This window comes from Semicossyphus pulcher, unplaced genomic scaffold (assembly GCF_022749685.1).
Source record: "Semicossyphus pulcher isolate SPU_LCO1_2020_fin unplaced genomic scaffold, fSemPul1.0.p SCAF_22, whole genome shotgun sequence".
NCBI lineage: Eukaryota > Metazoa > Chordata > Actinopteri > Labriformes > Labridae > Semicossyphus > Semicossyphus pulcher.
Window position 1 is genome coordinate 1,559,765 of NW_027211696.1, and position 25,236 is coordinate 1,585,000.

The following is a 25,236-nucleotide window of genomic DNA, read 5'->3' on the forward strand; positions in this document are numbered from 1 at the left end:
GCTCAGCCTTTAAAGTAAATGCAATGCACTCAAATGTAGAGAAATCACCAAAGCTTGCCCTAGTGCAACTGAATTTGTCTGAGAAAATGGTGGCAATTCCACCCCCTCTTTTATTCTGCCTAATAGAATGAAATAAACTGTAGTTGGGTGGACACGTTTCAACAAGGACAGCAGCACCATCAGAGCTGAGCCATGTCTCTACAAGAAATAGGAAATCTAAGTACTTATCTGAGATCAAATCATTTATTGCAAAGGACTTTGTGGTGAGTGATCCTACATTAAGTAGAGCCATATTAGTGGTGGATATAACTGGTTGTAATTGAATTTGGCGAGGTATAGCAGTAATATTATTTGGATTTCTGGGATTCTTCTGTCTGTGTAATCTTGTCCTATGCTGTGATCTCTGACTAGCAATTGGGATTATGGGCATTGAAGGCATCTGAGCACAAGGGGGAGCAAGTGAGTTTGTGTGTGTGACGTAAATAGTCAATCACGTGGGAAGGACAGTGCTGCATGATGTAAATTGGCCGCCAGCATGCGACAGCCCAACCTGCTAGGGTGAAGTCCGTCATGTGCGTACAGAGAAGAGCGCTCCCAGAACAAATCAAAATTATGAATGTAACCGATGTTGTGGGTATTACAGACAGATTGGAGCCAGGTATGAAGATTCAGGATTCGGCTAAATTTCGCAGATCCTCGGCCCAGCGTCGGTACTGGACCGGAGATGAGAGCGGACTTTCCGGAAGGCTTACCACATTACTCTGAAGCCACTGTCTGCATATTACTGCAAAAATCAATGATGGAGACGAGACAAGAGTAGACTTTAATTCAATAGAAAGAAAAAAAGAGAAGAAGAGAAGGCAAAAGGACAGGGCAGGAGAGGAGCATTAATTTCTCCTATTTAAGAGGCACTCTTATATTTATAATTCCCTGTTTTAGAATTGCTCAGTGTGGATAGAATGAAACTCTTTTTCCTATCCGTCTCATATTTCTGTTGGTGTTTTTGTGAAACAGCTTTCATTCTCCAGGGAGCACATTCATCTCCCTGGGGTCTCATAATGCAACAATATCTTTTCATATTTAGCCTTGTTAATGGTCACAAAACTGACTTTTTTCCCTAACATAACTTAGCTTTCAAAAATTGAAAATTCTTCAATAACAAATAGAAGAATAGACAAACTCATATTGCAGGGATGGACATTCACATCATCAATCTATGTGTTTCACACCAACATGCAAACTATTGTGATTCTACAGTGATCAAGATTGAGGTTGAATATCAGACAGACTGTCAAATACAGCCACAAATAATATTGCTGTTGAATGTGTTCATCTCCAATAATTCCAATCCCTTCCAATTTAAAGACATCATTCTTTAATAAATATTTAACAGGATAACATTACCAATGCGCCATATTCAAAATGTTTAATAATTAAGGCCCCTTTATTCATCCAGCAACATATTGCGAAATAAAAAAAGTGAATTTACTTTTATTGTTGCAAAATCAGACAACATAATTCTTCTTTACATTGCATTCTCACTTCCAAAATGATTACAACTGTCAAAGTCATTGCTATAAAGTATGGCTGAAGAAATAATTATTATTTAACTTCCTCAGGATCAGTTGCCTTTGAAAATTTCTCTTAGCTTGAACTAACAACATGAATAAATCAAAAGAAAGCACTAATTAATGCATTTTCAGCAGTGGACATATCCCAAACATAGCTAAAGAACGCTCTTTAAACATTATGTAAGTAATTATATTTTCGTCATAACGTAGTAAACTATACTTTTATGTTGAAAGAGTACGGATACATACCTGTTTTGATATTAAAATTAACCCTTACTGTCTAATGCGAGCAAAATAAAAGTACTGGTTGAGGTAGACCAGTATTCTCTTCAATGTTGCGTACCCCTTAGAAAGAAAGGTACATTGCATGTGGCCTTCATGGGTACTACCTGCTTGATATGAACATTCAGTCACAGTGTACACTACTCACATGAATGTGGTGGCAGCCTTCATCCTGTGCTCAATGGATCCTATTTGACAGGCAAATGAGTGTCAGCAATGACCTGGCATTTTTTGGAGTCGCTTCCAAATCGTGAGCATCTCATTGGGGCTACGTCTGTGAACAAGCAAAACAGACTTGTAAGCACAGGGCTTGCCCCTATCGGCCTCTGGGAGATCAAATGTTAAAAAACCAGGGTGATGGCTTGGCGAGAGCCCTAGTCTGTGCAGGCACATGCCCAGATACACATCATCGATTGGAAAAAGGCGCACCCTTTCAGACACCTTTTTTAATCTGAACGCAAGTGAGCCAGAATATACCACCCCTCCTCCACCTGCGTACGGCGGGTACATGCCTTTGTAGAAACTTCCCGGGATGTAGTATTTAGTAGATGGCTCACGGTTCGGCATTGCATTATTTATCACGTCACCCACAAACAAATTCATGTCTGTTTCATTTGTATAGGCTCTCCACAGGTCATGCTCCTCCCACTGCTTGTTCAGGTAATCCAGAAGAGCACCTGTTCGAACAAAGACATCATCATCCCCTTTGAACACAAAGATGGCAGTATGACAGTATTGCTGGAGCCAATGCCAGAACAACAGGTCCTTTAAGGTCAAGTTAAAGAAAGTGTCTCTGAAATCCCACTGTAGGATGTCCCCATATTTTTGGTTCTCAAGCTCCAGGAGGTTTTTTAGGTCCGGGTGTGGACCTGTACTGGAGTCCTGCCTTCCAAGCAGAAACACGGTGCGCACTAATCCACCTTTCTTATTCAATTCCCCGTTCACTAGACCACTGCGTCCCCATGTTTCACGGATGGCCTGCCTATTTTCAAAGTTGCCCACTTGGGATTTGATGGCCATAACGAGCAAGGGAGAATCTAGATCATAGCTACTACTGTTCCTCCTACACATACCAGGCTGATTGATGAGGAGGGGATACTCCCTGCAGTGCATTGACCTGATAAATGCCCTCATTTGTTTTGGAAAGCTGTCTAAGCCATGTATACGAGGGACTGAACACTGCGACATGCAGTCAGAAAGACATTCATCTTCAATTTCTGATAGGACCTTAGCCTTTGGATTCCTAATTATCCCAGTTGTGTTTCCTCGTAATATTGGATTATGCTGACGGTCCCAAGCATGCTGCAACTGGTTCCACAGTGCACTGTCCTCCAGACGAAGGTTCCAGAAAGGGCCAAGTGGGTAAGAGGCCAATGCAGTGGAGTTAGCAGAAATCCCAGGGGCAATATAGTGAATAGTTATTTTTGGAGGAGTGTAAGAGATGGTGACAAATATGGACACCATGATATAAACCAGAAGGTGGCCAGTCATCATGCAAGGCAGCAGGCACATACACAGCAGTCTGCTGTTGCATTTGCAGCATTTGCCCATATCCTCTCGTGTACAATGCAGACAAACACCTGCAGACACATAAAAATAACACATAAGGAGAGCATTAATTCCATAATTATGGTAGAGTTAACATTTAAATTACTCTCCTCCCTAACCAAACTAAGTGGCATGGGTGTACCAAAAAGATTTTCAGAGCTTACACTGCAGGCTACCCTCTGGAGTTTCTGTCTCCTTGGTGTTGGCCCAGTGAGAGCTATTATCTGTTCTTGTCTACTCAGAGCATCATCCAGCACCTACCTGCCTTTTGACACACAGCCCCTGTAGACACAGTGTGGAACAAGTAATGTGGAACGAAATGCATGAACTCAATCTTTCCTTAGATCTAATAGTTTGGTAGACACAGCTACATTGTTTTGCCCTAGGCACCAAAAGAGGATTTCATCAATTTATTTTACAGCCCAACTGTGATTTTTATTTAAATGTGTTAGATTCACTGCATGTAAAATAATGACTGTCAAACGCCTATAGCATTAAGCCTGCAACATGGATTCATACATTTTGAATTATATATTATGATGTCTACTGACTGTCATTTTTACAACTGTTTACCAAACCCCTACCATTTTAAAAATGACCGAAAGACAAAGTACAAAATTACTTACACGTGTGTGTCCTTTTCTTGGTTAAGCCGCCTTGGATAAAAGGCACAATGACCTGTGGTATCCACCTTTTGCTTTAGTATTTCATCCGGCTTGTATAGGCTGGTTTCAACGTGACAGTTCTGTAGTGCATCATTTACGTCCATAACGATGAAGAATAACGAGAAGCATTCTGTAGATCTAAAAACAATCGTTCTCATAACACAGCAGTAGTTGCAGGTCTCAGGTGACTGAATGCTCAGAGCATGCGCCTCTTTGGATCCTGGATCCAATGTACGATGAGGAAAATACTTACAGGTTTGACGTATTTTGACGCCTACACTGACTGTTTTGAGCTCGGAAAGTAGCTTCATCGAGCATTTTAACGACAGAAAATAGGCTACTTTGACTTGCATGCATGCGCCGCGGCTGCATAGGTTGTGTCTGCTTTTGCATGATGTGGCCAAATGGTTTATGAATAGTTGACCCAATAGGTGCCGCCTGGTCATTTATCTCAAAGTGATTATGGTTCATGGTTTTATCTCGTATTCAAACACGAAAAACCTATTTAGTAACCTTTATCGTCCGTGCACTGCACATATGCGCGATAGACCTTCTTATACATTTGTATTCAAACTTGAATCAATGAATACGTATAACATAAAAAAAAACAAAAATTTAACATGAGTTTGAGGTTCTGCGTTTGGGATTCTGTGGGGGGGTCTAATTTAAATGGTTACGCATTAAGTAAGACAAGGGATAGGCTATGTTCTTTGGGCTATTACAAAATGTGGTTAAGCGCGTACATGTTTTGGTGCAGGTTGTTAGAAGGGATGCATAAGGGATTTGCCTGTGTTCTATTCTATTCTATTTTATGTTAGGCGCTACATTATTATGCTTTTCTGAGAGCACAATCAAGGTACCCACTGATAAACATCACCGACATACCTTCGTCATGGCTGACATGATCCAAAGCCAATCAGAACAAACGACTGGCAACAGGTTACAGCTGAAAACCGGAATTTAGCCAATAGGATAATCGAGAGGGCGGGGCGTGGTAGAGTCGGGTTGCTGTTTCTGTTTTGCATGAAGCGATACATGTTTGGTTGAGCTTTGAATGAGGGGCCATCATCCCGGCGGCTCGAAGGTGGAAAATACAGTTTAAGTCTCTCTGGATGCATTTAAAATGAACAAGCAGGCATTTCTGACAGGTACCTAAGTAACTGTTAAGCGTCCTTTCATCTCCTCGTGGGGTAAGTGTGATTTAACCATGTAACAGGTTTGATTTGTAAGCGACAAAACATGCAACAGACCTGTTTATTTGTCTGTGACACAAAGTAGCAAGCTTGCTAGCGGATTTTTTCATACTGTTTTTTTTTATGCTAGGGGAGGAGGAGGAGGAGGAGGAGGAGAGGGTGGGGGGACTAGGAGTCAATTCGAGACAAAAGAAACCTGAATATTTTCACAGTGGTTAGGCTACAGTATATCACTGCTAATGACAACTAGTGGTGAAATTAATTTGCTTTCTTTAGCTCGTTAAAGTCTATCTTGATTGGCTTTTGAGTCGACATTTGCAGCGTTAGCTTATTCTCCTTATAGTTTGTCTAATGTGTAACGTTGTGGTTTCGAAGAAGTATCCAAAATAGACACAAAACGAAACGTTTAAGACACTATAACGTTGCTTATGTTGCCCCCAAGGCCCTGAGAGCCATGGTCAGCATTTCTATTAGACACACATTGTAGCCACCGCGGCACGTTTTGTGCTGTTTGTTCCTTACATTAAGACTTTCTGTTCAGTTTGAAATGCTCTCTCATAACGTTACAAGTTCTTGACACAGGGACTTCCCATCAGCAAACGTTTTTGTTGTTGTTTTGTTGAGATTATTCATATTCCTTTGTGTATTAATCTTTAGCATAACGAAAAATCCCAACTCTAAATTTAAGTTATCCTTTATTGTGTTTAATAATCACCAAACCATGTCCTTAATCAACGTTTTGACCAACAACAACACCGGTATTTTACTTGCAAAATAATGTATTTTCCAGCCTTTTCTTACTGTGGTAAGATGCCTCATCCCTAAACCACTATGTATGTAAGTATTTAAGGCTGGCCCCAAATGGACAGTATGCATGTCAATCAACTGCAGGTACTAAGATTAGTTTATTATTTCCATGAAGGGTCTACCTCGTTTTGAAAACCATTCATACTCTTGCCTTAGCAAGTAGTCCAAGGGTTAATCCTGTGAAGTTAATTCTGTGAACGGGCTTGGACTTTTAGAGTAGAATGCTGAGGACAGTTATCCTTTCCTCCCTGGAAGCTGACGGGAAAACTCTGCATCACTTAGACGTTCTATCTGTATTTATTTAATTATCAGTGATCAAAAATCTGCTGCACTGATCCACTCACACCAAAGTGTTTGTCTTTTGAAAGGACTAGGTCAACAGAAAAACATACTGTATATTTCCAAAATTTGTTCATAATTCCATTGGCTTATTCTCTGTAGACACTTTCTTAAGTTGCTCTGTCTGAAAGTGTGTTTCCTCATTGGGGTGGAAAATGAAACTTGGCAAAAGAATGAGAGCTTTAATATAGGATAAGGTTACATTTGAAAGTGAAAGCTCATTTCAACGCCATTAACTAACTGTTTAGTTCGTGTTGTGCCTATTGATTTTTTGCATGTCTTAAATGAAATTTAAAAGGTCAGCCTGTTTTAACTGACCAGACTTGAAGACCCTGCCTTATAGCAGGGTTTAACATAGCCTGACAATACGTAGCCTTGAAAGCTGTAAAAAAAAGCAGTAGTATGCCAGTCGTAGAGCATATCCATCCAAGGTTGGCCAGCAGAGAAACAAGTGCTGAATATAAAACAAATAATAATTAGTTAATGATTTGAAATTCCTTGAAATGCTATGATAGCTGTGCCAACTATGGCTCTGGGCAGAAAATAGTTAATGAATTTGGATGAGTGGGAAAAATTGCATATATAATTTCAGAAGAAAATGATTTGCTGTAAGTTGTTCATCAGACTTTTCTTTTTCTTTTTCATACTTCTTGGCTTGTGTGTTGAAGTTGGCCTTCTCTTCTCTACCCTCTGTTTCTTAGGTTTCTCTGGATGTACTCCTCTTCCTGTGTTATTTGCTTTCCTTATGATATTTCCCAAGACTCTTCCACTAATGCCTTAGTTCTGACAAGGGATTGATTTAAAAAATACATACATAGATTTTGTATTATTTTTTTATTTTTATTTTTATTTTTATTTTTTTAACTCCGGTTGATATTCAGACAACAGCCATATCCTGTATCACTCTCCTTCCCCTTTCCCCTTTTCTCTTTACATCAGCTTAAGAGGGTCATTTAAACACAGAAAGGACACATACAAACACAGGCCACCATGTCCTCTATCCTTCCCTTCACTCCTCCTGTGGTGAAACGCCTCCTGGGCTGGAAGAAGACTCCAGCAGGGAATGGAGGAGCAGGAGGAGGAATTGGAGGAGTAGGGGAGCAGAATGGAGGAGGACAGGAGGAGAAATGGTGTGAAAAAGCTGTGAAGAGCTTGGTGAAGAAGCTGAAGAAGACTGGGCAGCTGGACGAGCTCGAGAAAGCCATCAGCACGCAAAACAGCAACACAAAGTGTGTCACCATACCTAGGTGAGATGAGGACACACACACACACACACACACACACACACACACACACACACACACACACACCATCCTGTATGTTCATGTCTTTCTGATCTTGTACCTTCTTAAATGCGAAAAACATACACAGCATGGCATTGTCACAGGTAAAGGTAGCAATCATTTGTGTCAAAAGTTTAGTTAAAACACACACAGTCTTTCTCACACTCATAAATATGGTCCATGACATACTAGATAAACGAAGGTAGCAGATAGCAAGCGGCAAGTTGTTCTTCAAACTCAGATGTACTTTCTCACATTTTAGAATCTGGAACTATAACATTTTGTTTGATTCAAGTTTTAATGATTAATTATCAGAACAAAATGGTTGATTGACAAAGTGTTTCAGCACTAACACACACGTAATGTCCCATCCGGAGTCCCTATGCTCTGATATACCACAATACCAGAAAAACAGCACAACAGAGCTAGATGTGTCGACACAAATGAAAGTTAGAAGAAGGGTAAAAACACCCACTGGCTTGCAGAAAGAAATGTCTCTGTTGTGAAACAACACGTCCACTTCCCCAATGTGTTGTTACATAGGTTAGCAAGGCAGCAGAAGTGAAACCTGATTGGAGGAAACAGATGTCCAACATATGAGGCCAGCCAAAATTTAGATGAGCTTGTTCAGAATTGTTTAACTATAAGCAGGAAACCTCTCCATGCATGCTCGTTGTATTGTTGTCAGTGGTTTGCTCTCCTCTCATTGATTGCTTGAAGTGGCCCTGCCCTGATGCACCTACAAAATTCTTAACCAAAAATTCTGGTTTCAGTATTGCCTTTCATCTAATAACATTGGTCTGATAACAAATCAAAACAATGTTTAAAGAAAATACATTGGCTTATTATAGATAATTAATTTTAGATAATTAACATCGTAATCGTAAACACAGTAGTCATTTCCTATTGTTTTTTATCCAAAATTTGACCACCCTATTTTCTAGGAAAATGCAGAATGGAGCTTATGCCAGTTGTTTGTTTATCTAACTGACAAGATAATAGCATGAGTCTGTTTGAATCTTAACTTGACATTGCCCACTGTATTTAGTGAGTTGCTTAGTGTCTGATTAATTTCTAAAGATTATATGAAGCAACTCTACATGGAAATAAAATATTCAATTCAACTAGAAAGCTTGCATTTGTAATACATAGTTATTACTTGTTACTATAAAATATCCATATAAGAAAGCAAAGAAACAAGGCAATCTAAATGACTGTGGTGGATTGTTGTTGACAGTTTAGCATGGCATTATGTTATTGCCCTGGGCTGTGATGTGCATCATCCCCCACTGTTTTATTTATGATGAAGGTTAAAGAGGTAACATTCTATTAACAAATCCAATGTAAGTCTAAGTCCAAAGAAATTATGAGATAAATACAAGCACTGTGCAGCTGTGCTGTTTTACCACCTCAGAATATTTGCAATAGTTTTAAGTAACAGTGAAGTCTCAGAGAAAAAAGAACACCTTGACTCAAATTGCAGAGCTCCAAATATGTCAAATGATATGAAACAGACCTGAAAATAAACTATGTTTGTGTAAATGTGTTTTTTTTCCAGAAAGAACCTTTTTCAATTATGCTAATAGAGATGGTACAGAGCCAAACAGTTACAGGTCATGTGTCTTTCAGTATAGATTTCTCCTTTGTCACATGACTATTACACGAGCCAAGTCACGAGACCAGGTGAAACTTTATCATGTCAAAGGTGGCAAAGTCAGTGGAGCCCCATGAGAAGCATGTGATTAATGTCAATCAACCCACTGAGAATCAGCAGAAAGGGGAGATAACTAGACTGCTGTGTGGGGATTTTATGAGCTTCACTTCTCAGATTTTTACGTAATCTGCTCTCTCTTCTTTCTCTCTCTCCCTCTCTCTGTAACTTTTCTTTAATTATATAATATCAATAGTAGAATTTGTCCCTGTAGAGAAATTTTACTTTTATTGCCCATTTGGTATAAACAACAGCCACAGATCAGCTTAGCTTAAGCTGACAGGAATATAGTGTCCAGCTCAAATAAATTTCACGAGGGCAGCTTGTTTCTAAATGGTGTCTCACATGCTTAGTATAAAATTTGTAGAATTAAACAAGTTTAAGCATCACTGCTAGCTCAGGTCAGTGAGAGACTTAGAGGTGCTCCAAGTTTAGTGAAGTTCGGCAAATGAAGTATGAAGAAGGGCAGTGCTTATTGGAAGCTGGTCTCATTGTTTAAATAGACAAACTGAAAATACATCAAGTGGGTTAAAAGGAAGAAAAGATCAAAAGATTCAGAAGTAGAACCATGTGCGAAGTGTCTGATGCCAGGCCTTTCTCTGTTTCTTCCCTGTGAGGAATGTATGCTAGATACTTAATTCTGAAGTGGACTGATAAGCTGATTAGGTATTTGCTTGATTATTGCAGCTGTTTTGATTTTTTTATTTCAGAATTTCAGCGGGTGGACAATACAGTACAACTTTCTTTTCACCCTATTAAAATTACATGATAGAGTCCTTTCTCTTGCTGTTATGTCAGATGCTTTTCTTGTGTTAACCACAGATCACAATAAAAACTGGTTTTCATAATAGGAAAGGTAGCCTGTTAGCTTCAGTAAGTAAACATTGGATTTAAAGTTTTTTGTAACCATATTTTTTTCACAGATTGATGATGGCTTTTTTATATAGTTGCCTGATAGCGGGCAACCCAGCCATCGAATCATAGTTCCAGATGTACCACTTGACAGTGCTCTGTACATTTTGGTAGATGGCACTCAAGCCCTTGAAGCAAAGCTCACTTCCCTTTCTTTTTCAAACCTTTCATCTCTGTTTTCAAAGATAAATTGCTCTTTTAGTTCTTGAATGTTTTTTGGGTTGGTGGAGGATGTCTGAGAAGTGTCTAGAAGATTGTCAGGAGATAGAAGGTGTTGAGCTATCTAGATTTCTGTCTGTGTGGAGGTCAGAATTCATGTCTTAGGAGGAAGAGGGCAACAGCTCAACTGTGTACAGAGAAAGGCATGCCGGCATAACTTGCTTTTAGGATTCTTGACGGAAATGTGGATAACCTCAGATGAAGATAAAGGTTTTAAAACAGCATTCAACTGCTCTGGGTAAAATATCCTAGAATGTCTTTTCAGAATATCCAGTTTAACTGATAACTAAAACTGGTACAAGTCTAGCATTTTAGCTTTGATCCAGGTCAAGAGTCTTGCACTGGTGACCTTTTTAAGTGCGAAAGACAGAAGACAAGACATTAGTGTCTGGAGATGGTCTACACAAGGCTTATGTTGTAGGACTCTCTGAGGAGGCTGATAAAGTGTCGAGATAGCAGATCTTGTACAGACAGGTCTGACAATTTCTTTGCTATGATCAGACAAAACAGTCTCCTCTTCTCCACGCTAAGACACTAAAAACCATTTTAAGAGCTTCAGAGAACAAGTTGACCGGGATGTGTGCTGTCTATACTCAGTCATACACACACTGTATGTTTGTATACATCCATTTGTGTTGTATCTTGTTTTTTTCGGGTTGCATCTTGAAACATTTGTGTAGTCCTTTGAATTTCTTTAGATCCTCGTTCACATATCATGTGTACATGCATATGTTTTCCAGTTTGACCTGTTGCTTCCCATCATATGTCTCGGATCTTAGAAATAAAATGCAGAAATCTGCATCATGTCTACAGTATGCTTTGTATATAGTATACTATTTGAAGTCGGGTATTGCAAAAGCTTATTTAACAGTAAATCCCTAAAACAAGTAAAATGACCAGACATGTATTTTTTCATATCTTTTTATGGTGTGAGTACGATCACATGTGGGAGCAGTAAAGAGGAGGCTGAAGTTGGAGTCATTGGTTTCACTTTTTTTCAGTAAGTTTTAACAGGCAGCCACAATCCTTTCTCATGTTTCCCTTGCATCACCTGTTCATCACCCTGTGTCCACTTCAGATTTGTCACACGGTCACCTGTCATTCAGTTATTGTCTCTTATTGAGCAGTCCAAGGGAGGATCTTTGCAATTCCTTCCTTTATGCCATAAGAGACTATTGATGTATGTTTATGATTTCATCTGACTCATTTGGAATGAAACGCCTCATGTTTACCATCCTTTTGCTTTTATTTTTACCTTTTTTGCACTTGTCCTTTGTGTATGCATGTTTTGTGTCTGTGTGTGTGTGTGGTGTGTGTGCGTGTGCGTGTGCGTGTGCGTGTGCGTGTGCGTGTGCGTGTGCGTGTGTGTGTGCGTGTGTGTGTGTGTGTGTGTGTATGATTGTGTTTCAGTAGTAATTGCTCAGATCTATGGGGTCTAGGCTCAGGCCACACGATAGAGCAGTGGGACTCTGCAGGCATGTATGGATACCCCGATCACAGCAGGTGAATATACTCACAAACACTCAAACACCAATGAGTCAACAGTCGCTTGCTGTACATATAACTGCAAACATTATGCAGTAAAAATGTCCATGTCCAAATGTTAAGCATTAATGTTCATGTCTTTCTGTAAACTACAGTATCACATCACACTGGTTTGTGAAGTAATTTCTGTTTATTAAGTTAATTGAAAGACCTAGAGACTGTCTGTTATGTATTGGCCTCTCATACAACTGTATCACTGACATTAGTATAAAAATGCTATATACAATACAGGTAGTAAAAAAAACTAGTGGTGTAGCAATAACCAAAAATCTATTACATGAAGTAAAGTAAATACGTGAGGTGATGATCACTGCCTGTGCGATCTCAGTAAGTGGTGGTATTGATAACTCATCCAAATACATAATTAAATACCAGAGTTCCATGGTGGTGTGTTATCCATAATAAAGAAACATTTCTCTTTAAATGAGGCTAATAAGTTTAACAACTGATTTAGTTTCAGCTGTGATCACTCTGAGCAATGGCTTTTTTCAACTTGCTGATGAGTATTGTTATAAAACTTTGCTATAAAACATTAGCCCTTTTTTGTTTTTAATAACTAGCATGCCCCCCAGTTTAGTCACTGAGCCATTAGCTGTCCTCTCCCCCACTATGCTCAGGTCACTAGATGGGCGTCTTCAGGTGTCTCATCGTAAAGGCCTGCCTCACGTCATCTACTGCCGCCTGTGGAGATGGCCTGACCTTCACAGCCACCATGAGCTGAGGGCCATTGATGCCTGCCAGTATGCCTTCAACCTCAAAAAGGATGAAGTGTGTGTCAATCCCTACCATTACCAGAGAGTGGAGACGCCTGGTAATGGTCCTTGAGAATTGTGTTGTTGTGTTTGTATGTGTGTTTTTATGAAATCGTTTTTCTGAGTACTGAGGGCTGTCATCTTCAAGGTGCCCTCTAATAAGTCTATTCTAGAGCTGAACGATATATATCATTTACCAACGCAATTACAATGTGTGCATGTGCAATAGTCACATCGCAGGACGTGCGATAGTAAAGCAAACTGACACGTCATGCTGTTCCTTTATTGGTGTTTGGTGCACAACGAAAACTTGCCAGTTTCTTGTTTTCCATGAAAATCTACAAGATAAGGCCATCTGATGTCAGATTAGTTTAGCTCTTCACAAAAGCAGAGTAAACTGACTGCTGTGCATGCAGAGCCTGTGCGTCACCTGTAAACATGCAAGGGATGATCGAGTCAGACTGTCAGGAATACACTCACTCAAAAGCCACCTCACGTGACTGTTATCAGTGACACCTCCTCCCGGTGCTGGTTGAGGCCTCAGCCATATATTGTTCACATTTAGTGGCTTTACCTGCAGCATACACACGGCTTGAGGTTGTGTGTCAACAGGAATCTTCACCGGGCTCATCACACTTATTTAAACATTCATTTGTAAATGGTTTGAAATGGTAGATAAATGGTAAGTAATGCAACTGCAGCCCACAGGTATTTGTATTTATTTTATAAAAAAACGTGTCACTCCACCAGTACACTCATACTTTTTCATGCGAGTGTCAGTCTCCAAGTACTCTAAAAGTAAAACAGATTATTTTTGATTGCCTATATGCACATGAAACGCACTGCATTGATCTCTTATAATTTCCTCTATTTTATCGCAATAAATATCGCAGAACAAAACGTTATCGCGATTTTTGTTTTTTCCAATATCATGCAGCTCTAGTCTGTTATCATAGTGGCCGTGGCAAATTTCAATTTTTCTGGAGTTTCTTTATCACTTGTAAGTTTGACAGTTTGTCTCGAGGAGTCTAGATGTGTTAAACGTTCTGTGTTTCCTCTGTGTGGGATTCAGATAGAAAATCATATTTGCCTCTGTCAGTGACACTTCCTATCTTTCTAGTGCTGCCTCCGGTGTTGGTGCCCCGGCACACAGAGATTCTGACAGAGCTTCCACCTCTAGATGACTTTACAAACTCCATTCCTGAAAACACCAACTTCCCCGCTGGTATAGACCCTCCTAATAACTATATACCAGGTCGGTATGCAGGGCAAGAGCTTGTTTTCATTTTTGTCATTCATATTTTATATTAGCTATAATGCAAGCCAACTGGATTCTTCTTTTTCATTAGAGAATGTATTAAAATGTATTTATGTTGACTTAAAAGAACACATAACGTTTTTCTAATTATGTGCAGCAGTGTGTTGTTTAAAATGTATTCTTATTGCATCTTTGCCTTGACAGAGACTCCCCCACCTGGCTACATCAGCGAAGATGGAGAGACCAGCGACCAGCAGATGAATCAAAGTATGGAAACAGGTAGATTAGTTAAGATTTGTGCAAGTGACTGTGGACAGACACACTACAGAGAGCAAAATATGATTCTGACAGCAACCATCTTCAATGCCATTCTTTATTTTTTTGTTGTCCTGACAAACATACATTATTGTAGTCCTAAACATCAACTCCTCAATGTGTCTGTTTTACTCCCAGGCTCACCAGCAGAGATGTCACCAAGCACCCTATCACCTGTCAGTCATGGCCTGGGTAAGACTGCTTTATTCCTAGTTCTTCTTCATTAGTGTTTCTTTATCTTATTGATGGTCCAAAAAAGTTTTGCTATTAGAAACAGACTGAAATACTAACATTTGGTCCAGTAGTTGGTCTGGAAATGCCATAAAATGTGGGTAATAAAAAAATAGAAATGTTTTTTGAAGAACATATAAATGTCTCGTCCTTGGTTTCTTTTCAGACCTTCAGCCAGTCACCTACAGTGAGCCTGCTTTCTGGTGCTCGATAGCCTACTATGAGCTAAACCAGCGGGTTGGAGAAACATTCCATGCCTCACAGCCATCTCTGACAGTCGATGGATTCACTGACCCATCCAACTCTGAACGCTTCTGTCTAGGGCTTCTCAGCAATGTTAACAGGAACGCAACGGTTGAAATGACCAGAAGACATATAGGTACATCAGTTATGATCTTTACACACTTTTATATGAGCAAAGTTAATTTTATTTTACAGAAGAGGGAACAGATGAAGGAGATTTTAGCCTATGGGAAATACTGTACAGTCCATGCATTAAGAATTCCTAATATTTTAACATTCATGATTTACTCTGCATAATTTACAGTATTTCCTACCTTTGTTTTTGTCCCTTTACTCTATATGTCTTCTCTCTTACTCTACTAAGGTCGTGGTGTGAGATTGTATTACATCGGAGGGGAGGTGTTTGCCGAGTGCCTCAGTGACAGTGCCATCTTTGTCCAGAGTCCCAACTGTAACCAACGATATGGCTGGCACCCTGCCACTGTCTGCAAGATACCACCAGGTTTATTCACATAAATAGTGTTCCTTCGTTTTTTCCCATTGCCAGATGGATGCTTTACATCTAAAAAACCCCTCCCTTCTGAAATTGCAATGAGATACAGTATATTGGCAGTGGTGACATTTACTGCCTGAATATAGATTGAGTTCCTACTGAAACTTTTATCTGACACCTTCAATCCATATTAGCAACAGATATTGATGACAATAAATACATGCCCATAATCTCTATCATAACTGCCAGTATGTAATGGCTTATGTAGTAACTTATTAGTCCTGAGTTGATTCACCTGATATTGATCAAATTAAAGCTTGAGGAAGAGCACTAATGCCCTCCCCAACATGACAGTTTATCTCAGACTCACCCACACGCTGACTCATCCATACCCATGCAACTTTGAACATTTCATTCCTGGCCACATGAGCACCATGCACAGTATCATTACTGAGACACAGAATTGTAAAGAAAGACACAAGGTTCTTGTAGAAATTCAGGAATCTGACTTGCCAGCCTTGTAGAGAATGAACATCAATGTACAATACACCCACAACTCACAATGCCTATGCTGACTATGTTTGGAAGGCATCTGTTTTGAAAGCACAGTGTTGCAAAGTTACCTATAGTTCATTTTTGTGTGTATTTCCTATGCATACATTTACTGTATTTGATAATGATGACCAACATATGCCTAAGACCTACTATTTTTTTTTTTTTAAGGCTGTAATCTGAAGATTTTTAATAATCAGGAGTTTGCTGCACTGCTGGCCCAGTCAGTCAATCAGGGGTTTGAGGCAGTCTATCAACTAACCAGGATGTGCACCATCAGAATGAGCTTTGTCAAGGGCTGGGGAGCAGAGTACAGGTATGTTACACACTAGAATTCACCAGTCTTTCTTTTAATATCATCTATGAATTATAGAGCAGCTTTAACATGTTCAAGCCAGCCTACAAATATTGTGGCAGCAACTTTGAGAAAAATGCGGAAATGCTTCAACCTAAATAAGTTCACTTTAGATACTCTGCATGTCAATAGTCTCCAATCAAATTTTAAAAAGGGATGAAAGACTTAAGGTGGCATTTACTCGGCAATGTCCTGACCAGTGTGGTAAATTAGAAAGGACACATCAAGGGGGCAACTAATGACTCCTCTGTCTTAACAAAAGGTGAATTGTCAAAATCTGTGGGGCACTTTTAAGCAGAGGTGTAAAGAGTACTGAAATATTCTAGTCAAGTAGAAGTACTGTTATTTGATTGAAATTGTACTCAAATATAGTACTTGTGAAAAAAAAACTCAAGTAAAAGTAAAAAGTAGCTCACTTAAAAGTAACGTAAAATTTAGTCACTTTCCCACCCTGCTGATTTTTATAATAAACAAATTTTGCCAAGGTTACCCTACACATGCATCTTATGCAATGAACTGAAAAGGAAGAGATGAAATAGCTAATGTCATCAATGGCTTCATCAGTGAAAATCAACCAGCACAGCTGTTTTGACGCAATGCATGACACTTTGATCAGTTTAGCCTGTTTTTGATGCAATGCATTTGATTGGTGTTTTTCTTTCTAGCTCGCAATTCCCGAATATATATATTTTACTTAGTAATGGATAGATCTACAAATGTAGCGAAATTACTTAATTTCATTTAAAACGTACTTAAGTAAAAGTAAAATTGCTGACTTTGAAAAGTACTCAAAAGTCCAAGTACACAAAAAAGTTACTCAATTACATTAACGTGAGTACTTGTAATTCGTTAATTCAACCTCTGCTTTTAAGAAAATGTGATTTGTGCAGTCTTTCAAATGAACAAGTTCATGATCCTTTAAAAAAAAAAAAAAATCCTCTTGAGAAGGTCTAGAACAGGGGGGCCGGATTTGTTCAGATGAGACCTCAAAGGGGCTGGACTATTTTTTGCCAACATCATGATGTCTTAACACATAAATATATGTCACCTACTACAGTTTTATTATTTGAAATCATGCAAAAAGAGCCAACAGATACTTGTAGAAATCAGTGAGCATTTCATGTTGTTGCATAAACAACAACAAATGTAAGAAAGCATCTTGTAGTCCTTGCAACATATTAACAAAGATTCATTTCAAATTTGAATGTCTTTGTCATTCACTAAAGATACATTTGAAAGAATGTAGGTTAATAATAATAGTACTAATACTGTACAACATGCCAGTAGAAGGGAAGTGCTTTGTTCTATTTACACTACTCTAAACAACAATACATTTAGTGTTTAAATCTCATTGTGATTCATTAATTATTCATTTTAAATATTGCTGGTTCAGGCTATAAAATAGCCACCCATTGTCCAGAAAGTCCGACCTGATATCGGGGTGAAACCAGCTGCCCTGGAATCAGGGCATGTTGAATCCAGTGTGTAGTGACGAGAGAGAGGAAGAGAGAGGGAGGGATTTTTACCAATCAGGTTTGTGGCTGGCAGTATATGTGAAACTGAAACTGAGGAAAAGGAACACTCACATTTGCACTTGCTGTTCGGCACCTGACATTTTTTTACTTTTACCAGCATGTCGACATCAGGAACTAGTTTCTGAGCGGTGGCGATTTTTTGTCCCTCAGATGTCCGTGCGCCAGCCGACTGTGCAGTTTGGATTTCATCTCTCACGTTAATACCTGCTCGCATAAATATGTTGTCCTGAACATGCAGACTCTCTTTGATGCAAATGATGTCTTTGATAAAGTAATGTCAAATGATCAGATGTAGATTCGTACTTTAACGATGCGCTACACTGCAGTTTGATCAGCTCCATTCGGAGTTCCTCTCTCACGTGCATAATCCCTCTCCAGCTGAGTGAAGACAGTAAATTGACTTTTAAACTTGCCTATGAGCCCCAACAGTATGTTCTTGTACGTGTCCTACTTTCGTAATCCACAGGTAGAGATTTTAGACACGGAAAGTGGACTGGGTTGTGCTGGGACAGCTGTGCCTGCCACAGAGCACATTTCATTTGGAAAGCACGAGCACTGTCGTAGTACTCTGTGACGAGTTTGTTGCGGCCCTGCATGTTAACATTCATCACATTCAAATGTTCTGTAATGTCCACTGAAAAAGCAAGACCTGTACCCCTGTCTGGCTTATCTTACTGTGCCACTTGTTTTCCTCTGTGTGCCATGAATTGAGTGATCTCTGCGTAATTGAAAGAAGCGTTTGAGCACCGCTCCTCGGCTCAACCAGCGGAAATCAGTGTGAGGGCAGCCCGTGGGTAATATCGTGATCAGATAAAAGAGCATCAAATTGGCGGTGTCTCTCTCTATATCTGTATCTATAAAAATCTCATATACATGGGCCTATATATTTTTTTGTTGTTTTTTTGTTTTTTTCTTCCTGTCCCCGAAAATGTCTCGCAGGCCTGATGAGACCTCCTGCCGGGCCGTATCTTTGACACCCCTTGTCTAGAAGGTCTTTTAACTAGTACAAGTTATATCAAAGAGACAAATTAATTGTCACATTTCTTCTATTAAAAGTTAAAAGTTTTAGTCTAAGTAAATTGAAAATTAAAGTTAAATAGACCTTCGGACTAAAAATAGCACTGATCACTCTACTGATCATTCCATCCATCCACCATACGAAAAGGCTTGATCAACATAAGCCAGCTAACACTCAAGATGCATGTGACTTTAGGTAAGGAGGATGGAATTCTCTTTTGCTTTACATAATGTACAGTACTACAACCTAAAACTTCTCAAAAAAATACCTCCATTTATTTATATTTTTAAAATTAAGTGCGGGAGAGGAGACAAAAGGTTTGTTTGAACTTGTGCATGCTCTAATCTGCTTGTGTTATATCAGAGGATTACAGGACATATGTCTGTATCTCTCTGTCTCAGAGTTCCTCCAACCATGCACTGAGCAAACATCCGTTCTGCCCGTTTTTGTGCTTTGTTTTTGTACCCTTCCAGGAGCAGGAGTGCACTGTAGTTGAGCCAAGCCTGGCATTGTAGTCTACTGTGTTTGATCATCTGGTCAAACCTGGGCAAAGCAAGCTCTTATTCACTATAAATGAGTTTGTTTTAAATAAGGGCCTGATCAGACAGAACGCGTATTAGCAGCTGGGCTCATTTTCAATGAGAGGGATGCTTTTTGTGCTCTGCTTTTGCATTGCTGTGCGCCTCACATTTTTCCGCTCTGTGCACCTGGCGTTTTTGAGGAGACGCTCTGAGCGCCTTGAGTTGAAAAAACTTCAACTCAAAGCAGAAAATTGCCCGATGTCATGTATGTTTTTTCTCATTGTCCAATCGGATGAAAGAGTGCCAGTTTACAATATAACGGTAATGTTATGACAGCTAATGATTCATGGCTGCCTTAAAAACAGTAAAAAAAAAAAAAAAGGTGCAGCAAGCTTTTTTAACGGAAGGCTTCAACAAAGAAGGCAACAAAAAGAGGCAGTGCGGTGCGCCTCTCATTTTACAGCCTGCAAAACGCATTCTGTCTGAACTGGCCCTAAGTCTACTACCACTGCTCACACAATACACTAATGCGCCACACCTTTTTGCATTGGGCCGCTTTGTTTATTTATTCAAATCAAAATAATATTGCAACCTCCAAAACTTATTGCCGCATTCAATTAATAACTTGAGTAAGATAAGTGTGCCATTTTCCAGTAGTGTTGTGACTAACTAACTTTGAGCCTCAGCTGTACAAATGAGGGCTAAATTTGTCTATAACCTTCACTGTATTTTATTTCTACAGACGTCAGACAGTAACCAGCACTCCCTGTTGGATTGAGCTGCATCTCAACGGCCCCCTCCAGTGGTTGGATAAGGTGCTGACCCAGATGGGTTCACCATCAGTGCGCTGCTCCAGTATGTCCTAAACAGGGTTTTGCTGCTGCCTACTCTCAGTTAAACTGACATTTCACAACATTTGACCCGTATGTCCTAGGGAGACCACCATGCAGTCTGAAACTCATGTAATCACAACATAATGGATTAAAAAAAAAACGAAGAAACAAAGGGTTACACAATGGAGAATTGGAGAATGACATCATTCCACAAAACTGAAATGGTAACAGTGACGTCACAGTGGGCCTGATTCCCTTAGGCTCAGTTGGACTGATGTTGATATTCCTGTAATCATGGACCTAATAGTTGAAATCACCCTGCAATATCAAAATGACAAGAGAGTGATGTCATAAGATTAGGCTGAGACTGTGTTTAAAAAAAAAAAGGACGGAGCAGGATGAAGCTGTTTTTTTGTGTTCATGACAAGCGAATGGGTATTTTGTGGATGGCACGTAGACTTTCTGGTAACTTGGACAGTCTCTTCAACCACTTCCCAGCCCTGACACTTCAATACAAACCTACCACAGCACAACTTTGATTCTGTTTACATGTTTGCCCAACAGTAATACTGCCACTTTAGGTTCATGTTAAGTCAAAGTCAGCTTCATGTCAGGGTATGATTTTTTTTTCTTGGTATTGGTGACCAAACTTCCATTCCAGTTGTAATTAAGATTTCCACGTTACTGTTATTTCGAACTTTGACCAGTGTTATCATGACCTCAGACCTGACTTTGCTGGATTGACTGTCCTTAGCTCTTAAAGGGGTGACCACTGGAAGAGAAAGTTGATGTCTCCTATTCATATTACATATCCTGTCTTCACATGTTCATATTTACTAAAACAGACAACATTCAACCTTTAAAGTTCACACTTCACTTAACTTTTTTTTTAACAAATTTCCTTTGAGACAACAATTAGATCTGAAACAAAGAAGTTTGTATTTTTTTCTTCTGTTGACTTTTTATTTTTGAAGTGTAACCAGCACAGATAACTAGAATGAGTAAGCTAAGGAATTCTCAGCGCGAAAGTGTACATGTCACCCTACTCGAACATCAAACTGTCTTTATACTAGTTTAAGATAGTTTTGAAGAAACAAGGATTTAATCCCGAAAGTTTCTTTCATGTTTTTGAGGCCCAACAGTTAATTGTTCCTCTCTCTCTTTCATTCTTTTTCTTTCTCTTTACTTTCATGTATGTTTGAGCCTCACTTTCCTTCCGTTATGTTTTACTGAGATACTTCATACTCTGTTCAAGTCTCTCTCCATGATATCCTTGGACTAATGCGCGGTTGCCCCTTTTTGACTTTGACATTTTATTTAATTGATAGGAAGATGAAGATAAAGTCCTGCAGTGTGGGATATAGCTTCTATACATTACTTGCACTCCCCCAAATTATGCATCCTTGATATTGTTACAAGAAAGTTGCCTTTGATGTAAAATACAGCAAGATATGCTTTGAAATGTACAGATAGGAATGTATAAAAGCCCAATTGAAGTCAAGACAATTCCAAAAATATTTAATAAATGTTTGCTATAAAGAGTTCTGTTCTTATATTTTTATGAATTGGCTTATTAAAGAGTATCAATTAATTTGAATGAGATTTCCTGCCCTGACCTTAAAAACCAGCTAGTTTTTTATAGTCCAAATCTTTTCAACTCAGTGTTTTTAGCTTTATGTATTCGATTAGTTATACTACACAACTTTTATTTTCTTTACACATTCTTTTAGCTGCATTTTTGTATTTTCATGTATTTTTTATATATGAATATATTTAAAATCTAATGCTTTCTTCCTTTTTATTAGAATTCAATATTTTTTTAGAATATACCCTCCTTTTGAAATGATCGTGATGATGATTTATGAAGTATGTAGCATAGGATATTACATTTTCACGGAATTACCATTGCAACCAACTCAAGCTGTTCAAATTGTGTGCTTACTGACTGGGACCATAATTATGTTCTATTTTCTTCAAACTTTAACTTGGCTAGTTTGTTTTGGAGTATATGAGCTGTTACAGGTGTTAAAAAAGGTCATTGCTTGCCTTTTATATTATATATTTTTTAGCTTTGTAGGTGAGACCTAAAATAATGATATTGCTGTCCCAAAGACTGAGTGTATGTTTTACAGTATGTCCTGGACACTGCAGTTTCACTGTGTCAAAAACTGCTTACTAAACCTATAGCTCCAGTTTTTCTGTATTGAATTTCATTGGCGTTTTTGTAATATTACAAACATTGGATTTGGTCCTTTTGGGGGTTGGTTGGTTGGTTGTAAATTGTTAGTTATACATAAAGGTGCCTGGTTAAAAACATGTTAATTTACACTATACCATGGTTATAAGAAAATAATGTTTTAAGTAATTCAATTCTGACTTTTTGGAGCTATAAGGTTGTCATCCATTATCTGGACGACAACATAATATGCAAATTTTGCATCAAAATAGTAAGTAGTAACTTAAAAAAACTGTGACTTTGGAAGGTGTATTTTTGGTATTATATCTTTCTTTAGCAACATTGGACATTTGTGATTGTAGTTGCTGCCAATTTCACCTATGTTCAATTGTCATGACACATTTGTATGATTGTCAACTGTTGATTTACAGAAAGTGTGTTTACATGCACACTTAATGTTACAATGTTACACCCTAGTTAAGGCCACTTAATACTCCATGTGTATTCCTCACAAATGTCACCATGAAATAGAGTGTTACCAAGAAAAACAATATTGTAAGTGGGACATGTAAATATATGTAAATTGGATGAGACATACACTCACATCACCATCTTGGCTCATACTGAGACATTCCAGATGGCTTGTTATGTTTTCCAAGTTTACAAAAACCCAACAGGGGTCTTAACTTTGTGCAAAGTAATACTGGTGTGTATGTCAGCACATTTTCTATTTGATTACTCACTACTGCAACATGTCTGGTGACATCCACATCGAAAAAATTATTTTAAATGAACATTTTAGTTGATCAAATAATGATAATGAGAAGTCCAGAAATCTTTGTTTAATCATATTTTTCTATATTGTTGGTATCCTGCAGACATTTAACACAAGTTGGAGTAGTTCAGCACTTGGACCAAACTGGAAAATTCTGACACGTTATAAAGCAAATGATAGTCCTGAAGGACAAGCTCTTCTTATGCTGGCGAGACCATTACAAATTATTACCCATACTTTCTAAGAAAACTCAGTTGTGGGGGTCAAAAATAGAAATAATCTCTTATAACCAGACTGAGGCCAGCAAACTGCAGTGTTGTGTGTATCTATCTGTCCACCTATCTGTCCTGTCTTATTGCTGGCTGTCTTTTTGTTTTTTTTTGTCATTCATCAATAAAAAGGTTGACTGGACTTGCCATGGTCAGTACACATGCTGCAAAGAAATTTTAGTGTTTCCCCCTTAGGCTGTTGTATCATTAATTACATGTGTGCAGTGACATTAAGTTGTCACAATAAGTTTTCTGATGGCTTGACATACTGTTTTATGCATATTGCCAGTGTCCAAAAAAAGCGCCACCTAACACAAAACTACTACCCAAAAAAAAACAACCAGCATATCTGACTTCAAGTCAGTTTTGGAGATGGAAGATGGTAACAAATGCATTTTCATGTAGGCTGCATATTCACATTTTTACAGGGTCAATATTCCTATTAAAGATTATATACTGTTTTTTTTATTGTGATGACAACTGTGTATCTCCAACTAAGCCTCTTTCTAATTATTTTCTAAGAGGGTGGCTTTTTTGAGGAAATGAAGCTTCTTCACGTCACTAGTGAGGTTATTATATAGTTATTTTATTTATCACACACTGTTCTTTTTCCTTGCCACCAACAGAGCATATTCCATTAGAAAACAACTGCTAAGATTTCTGTCTTCTGTCACTGATGATGATCTTCATAGGCTATCAAACTATTCCTCTTAAACAGACAACTTCTTACAGTGCACACTAATAAAGCTGTTTTAATTCAACTGAAAATTGTGTCTTGTGTTGCATGACTTAATCTAAAATCACTTAACTGATGGTTGACTGGTAGTCATTTACCCAAAACACTGTTAATTTGGCTGCAATAACAGTACCATGATCTACTGTGCTTAAACAGTTCTAATGTCTTAGAAAAGACACCTTTTTGTACTTTGATTGAGCCATGTGTCTCCTGCACTCTCCTGTCAGGTATATACACTATATATAGAGAGAATTGTATGAATAGAGACACAATTTATGAATTATAATGACGTCTTGGCCTTTCATTAAGTGCTAAAATAGAAGATCCAAATTATACAGCTTAGAGTTATACATCAATGTAATCCCTGCTCACTACATGTGGTGGCAGCCAAGCAATTTGGGTGCATGGCTTATAATTGTTGCTGGATGTAATTCACTTTTTTAGCCTGTAGAGGGAGTTAAAAGCACATTAATAGAAGACCTCTCACTGAGAAGCTGTGTATTAAATTGAAAGACCTAATAATTTAGGGAGGATTCGTACTCCCAATTTACATTGACTAAATTATTATAATCCTTAAGGTTAATCTCTGAATGTTTGATTTTAGAAATGTGTAATTTTTTTTCTATGAAACACATGCTAAGGCAATTCATATACAGAGTCATTTTAAACCTTATGGTCAGCCAACACAAATGTGGTTTTCTTAATTGTAATATATTGTGTCATAACTGTGTTACATCAGATTGGTGTGTTTGGAAGATTTTGTTATTCACATCATGATCTAATTGTGTTCTCAAGATTGCTTTTTTGTAAAAAATAAAAAATAAAAATCTCATAATCTAGCTGTTATTCGGCCTCCGTGTAGAATCACAATATGTTTTCATTATTTATCTATACACACAAAACAAATGCATAATAATTGGATCTCATTGCTGAAAAAGTAATTGATAAATTACAAAAAATAAAACATTGATTTCTCCCACTGAATTATTTAGATTTGTTTACTATCCGGTAGAAAAAGCATCGAACCCTTCACTCCTGTGTACAGTGCAGTAAGCAGTGCAGCTCCCGGTGAAATGGTGGCCCTACAGTCAAAAAATGA

General features: G+C 38.4%; 2 protein-coding genes across 4 annotated transcripts; one reads left to right on the plus strand and one right to left on the minus strand.

Annotated features, from left to right (window-relative positions):
* Nucleotides 1-2,063: 2,063 nt before the first annotated feature.
* On the minus strand, nt 2,064-4,110 carry LOC138602243 (N-acetyllactosaminide beta-1,3-N-acetylglucosaminyltransferase 2). The gene is made up of 2 exons (XM_069673684.1): nt 4,028-4,110; nt 2,064-3,433 (listed from the first exon to the last, which is right to left on the minus strand). Exon 2 carries the CDS (start codon nt 3,402-3,404, stop codon nt 2,064-2,066), a length of 1,341 nt encoding a protein of 446 aa, XP_069529785.1. The 5' UTR covers nt 3,405-3,433; nt 4,028-4,110.
* A 1,026-nt stretch (nt 4,111-5,136) lies between these two features.
* smad2 (SMAD family member 2) lies at nt 5,137-23,543 on the plus strand. Of its 3 annotated transcripts, none has more exons than XM_069672979.1 (11): nt 5,137-5,256; nt 7,107-7,652; nt 11,944-12,033; nt 12,693-12,886; nt 13,948-14,082; nt 14,290-14,364; nt 14,539-14,592; nt 14,798-15,010; nt 15,239-15,376; nt 16,091-16,235; nt 20,091-23,543. In XM_069672979.1, the coding sequence occupies exons 2-11, from the start codon at nt 7,396-7,398 to the stop codon at nt 20,212-20,214; spliced, it is 1,425 nt and encodes a 474-aa protein (XP_069529080.1). In that variant the 5' UTR covers nt 5,137-5,256; nt 7,107-7,395; the 3' UTR covers nt 20,215-23,543. The 3 variants fall into 3 exon arrangements, with proteins under 3 accessions (XP_069529080.1, XP_069529082.1, XP_069529081.1); XM_069672981.1 differs by having other exon boundaries at nt 14,290-14,352; XM_069672980.1 differs by having other exon boundaries at nt 7,345-7,652.
* The last annotated feature ends 1,693 nt before the right edge of the window (nt 23,544-25,236 follow it).

What these genes read in the sequence shown, in the direction of transcription:
- LOC138602243 (XM_069673684.1), bottom strand. Translation starts at nt 3,404, where the DNA reads ATGGGCAAATGCTGCAAATGCAACAGCAGACTGCTGTGTATGTGCCTG.
- smad2 (XM_069672979.1), top strand. Translation starts at nt 7,396, where the DNA reads ATGTCCTCTATCCTTCCCTTCACTCCTCCTGTGGTGAAACGCCTCCTG. An exon ending in AATGACCAGAAGACATATAG is followed by an intron (nt 15,011 to 15,238) that starts GTACATCAGTTA and finishes TACTCTACTAAG; the next exon opens with GTCGTGGTGTGAGATTGTAT. An exon ending in TGTCTGCAAGATACCACCAG is followed by an intron (nt 15,377 to 16,090) that starts GTTTATTCACAT and finishes TTTTTTTTTAAG; the next exon opens with GCTGTAATCTGAAGATTTTT.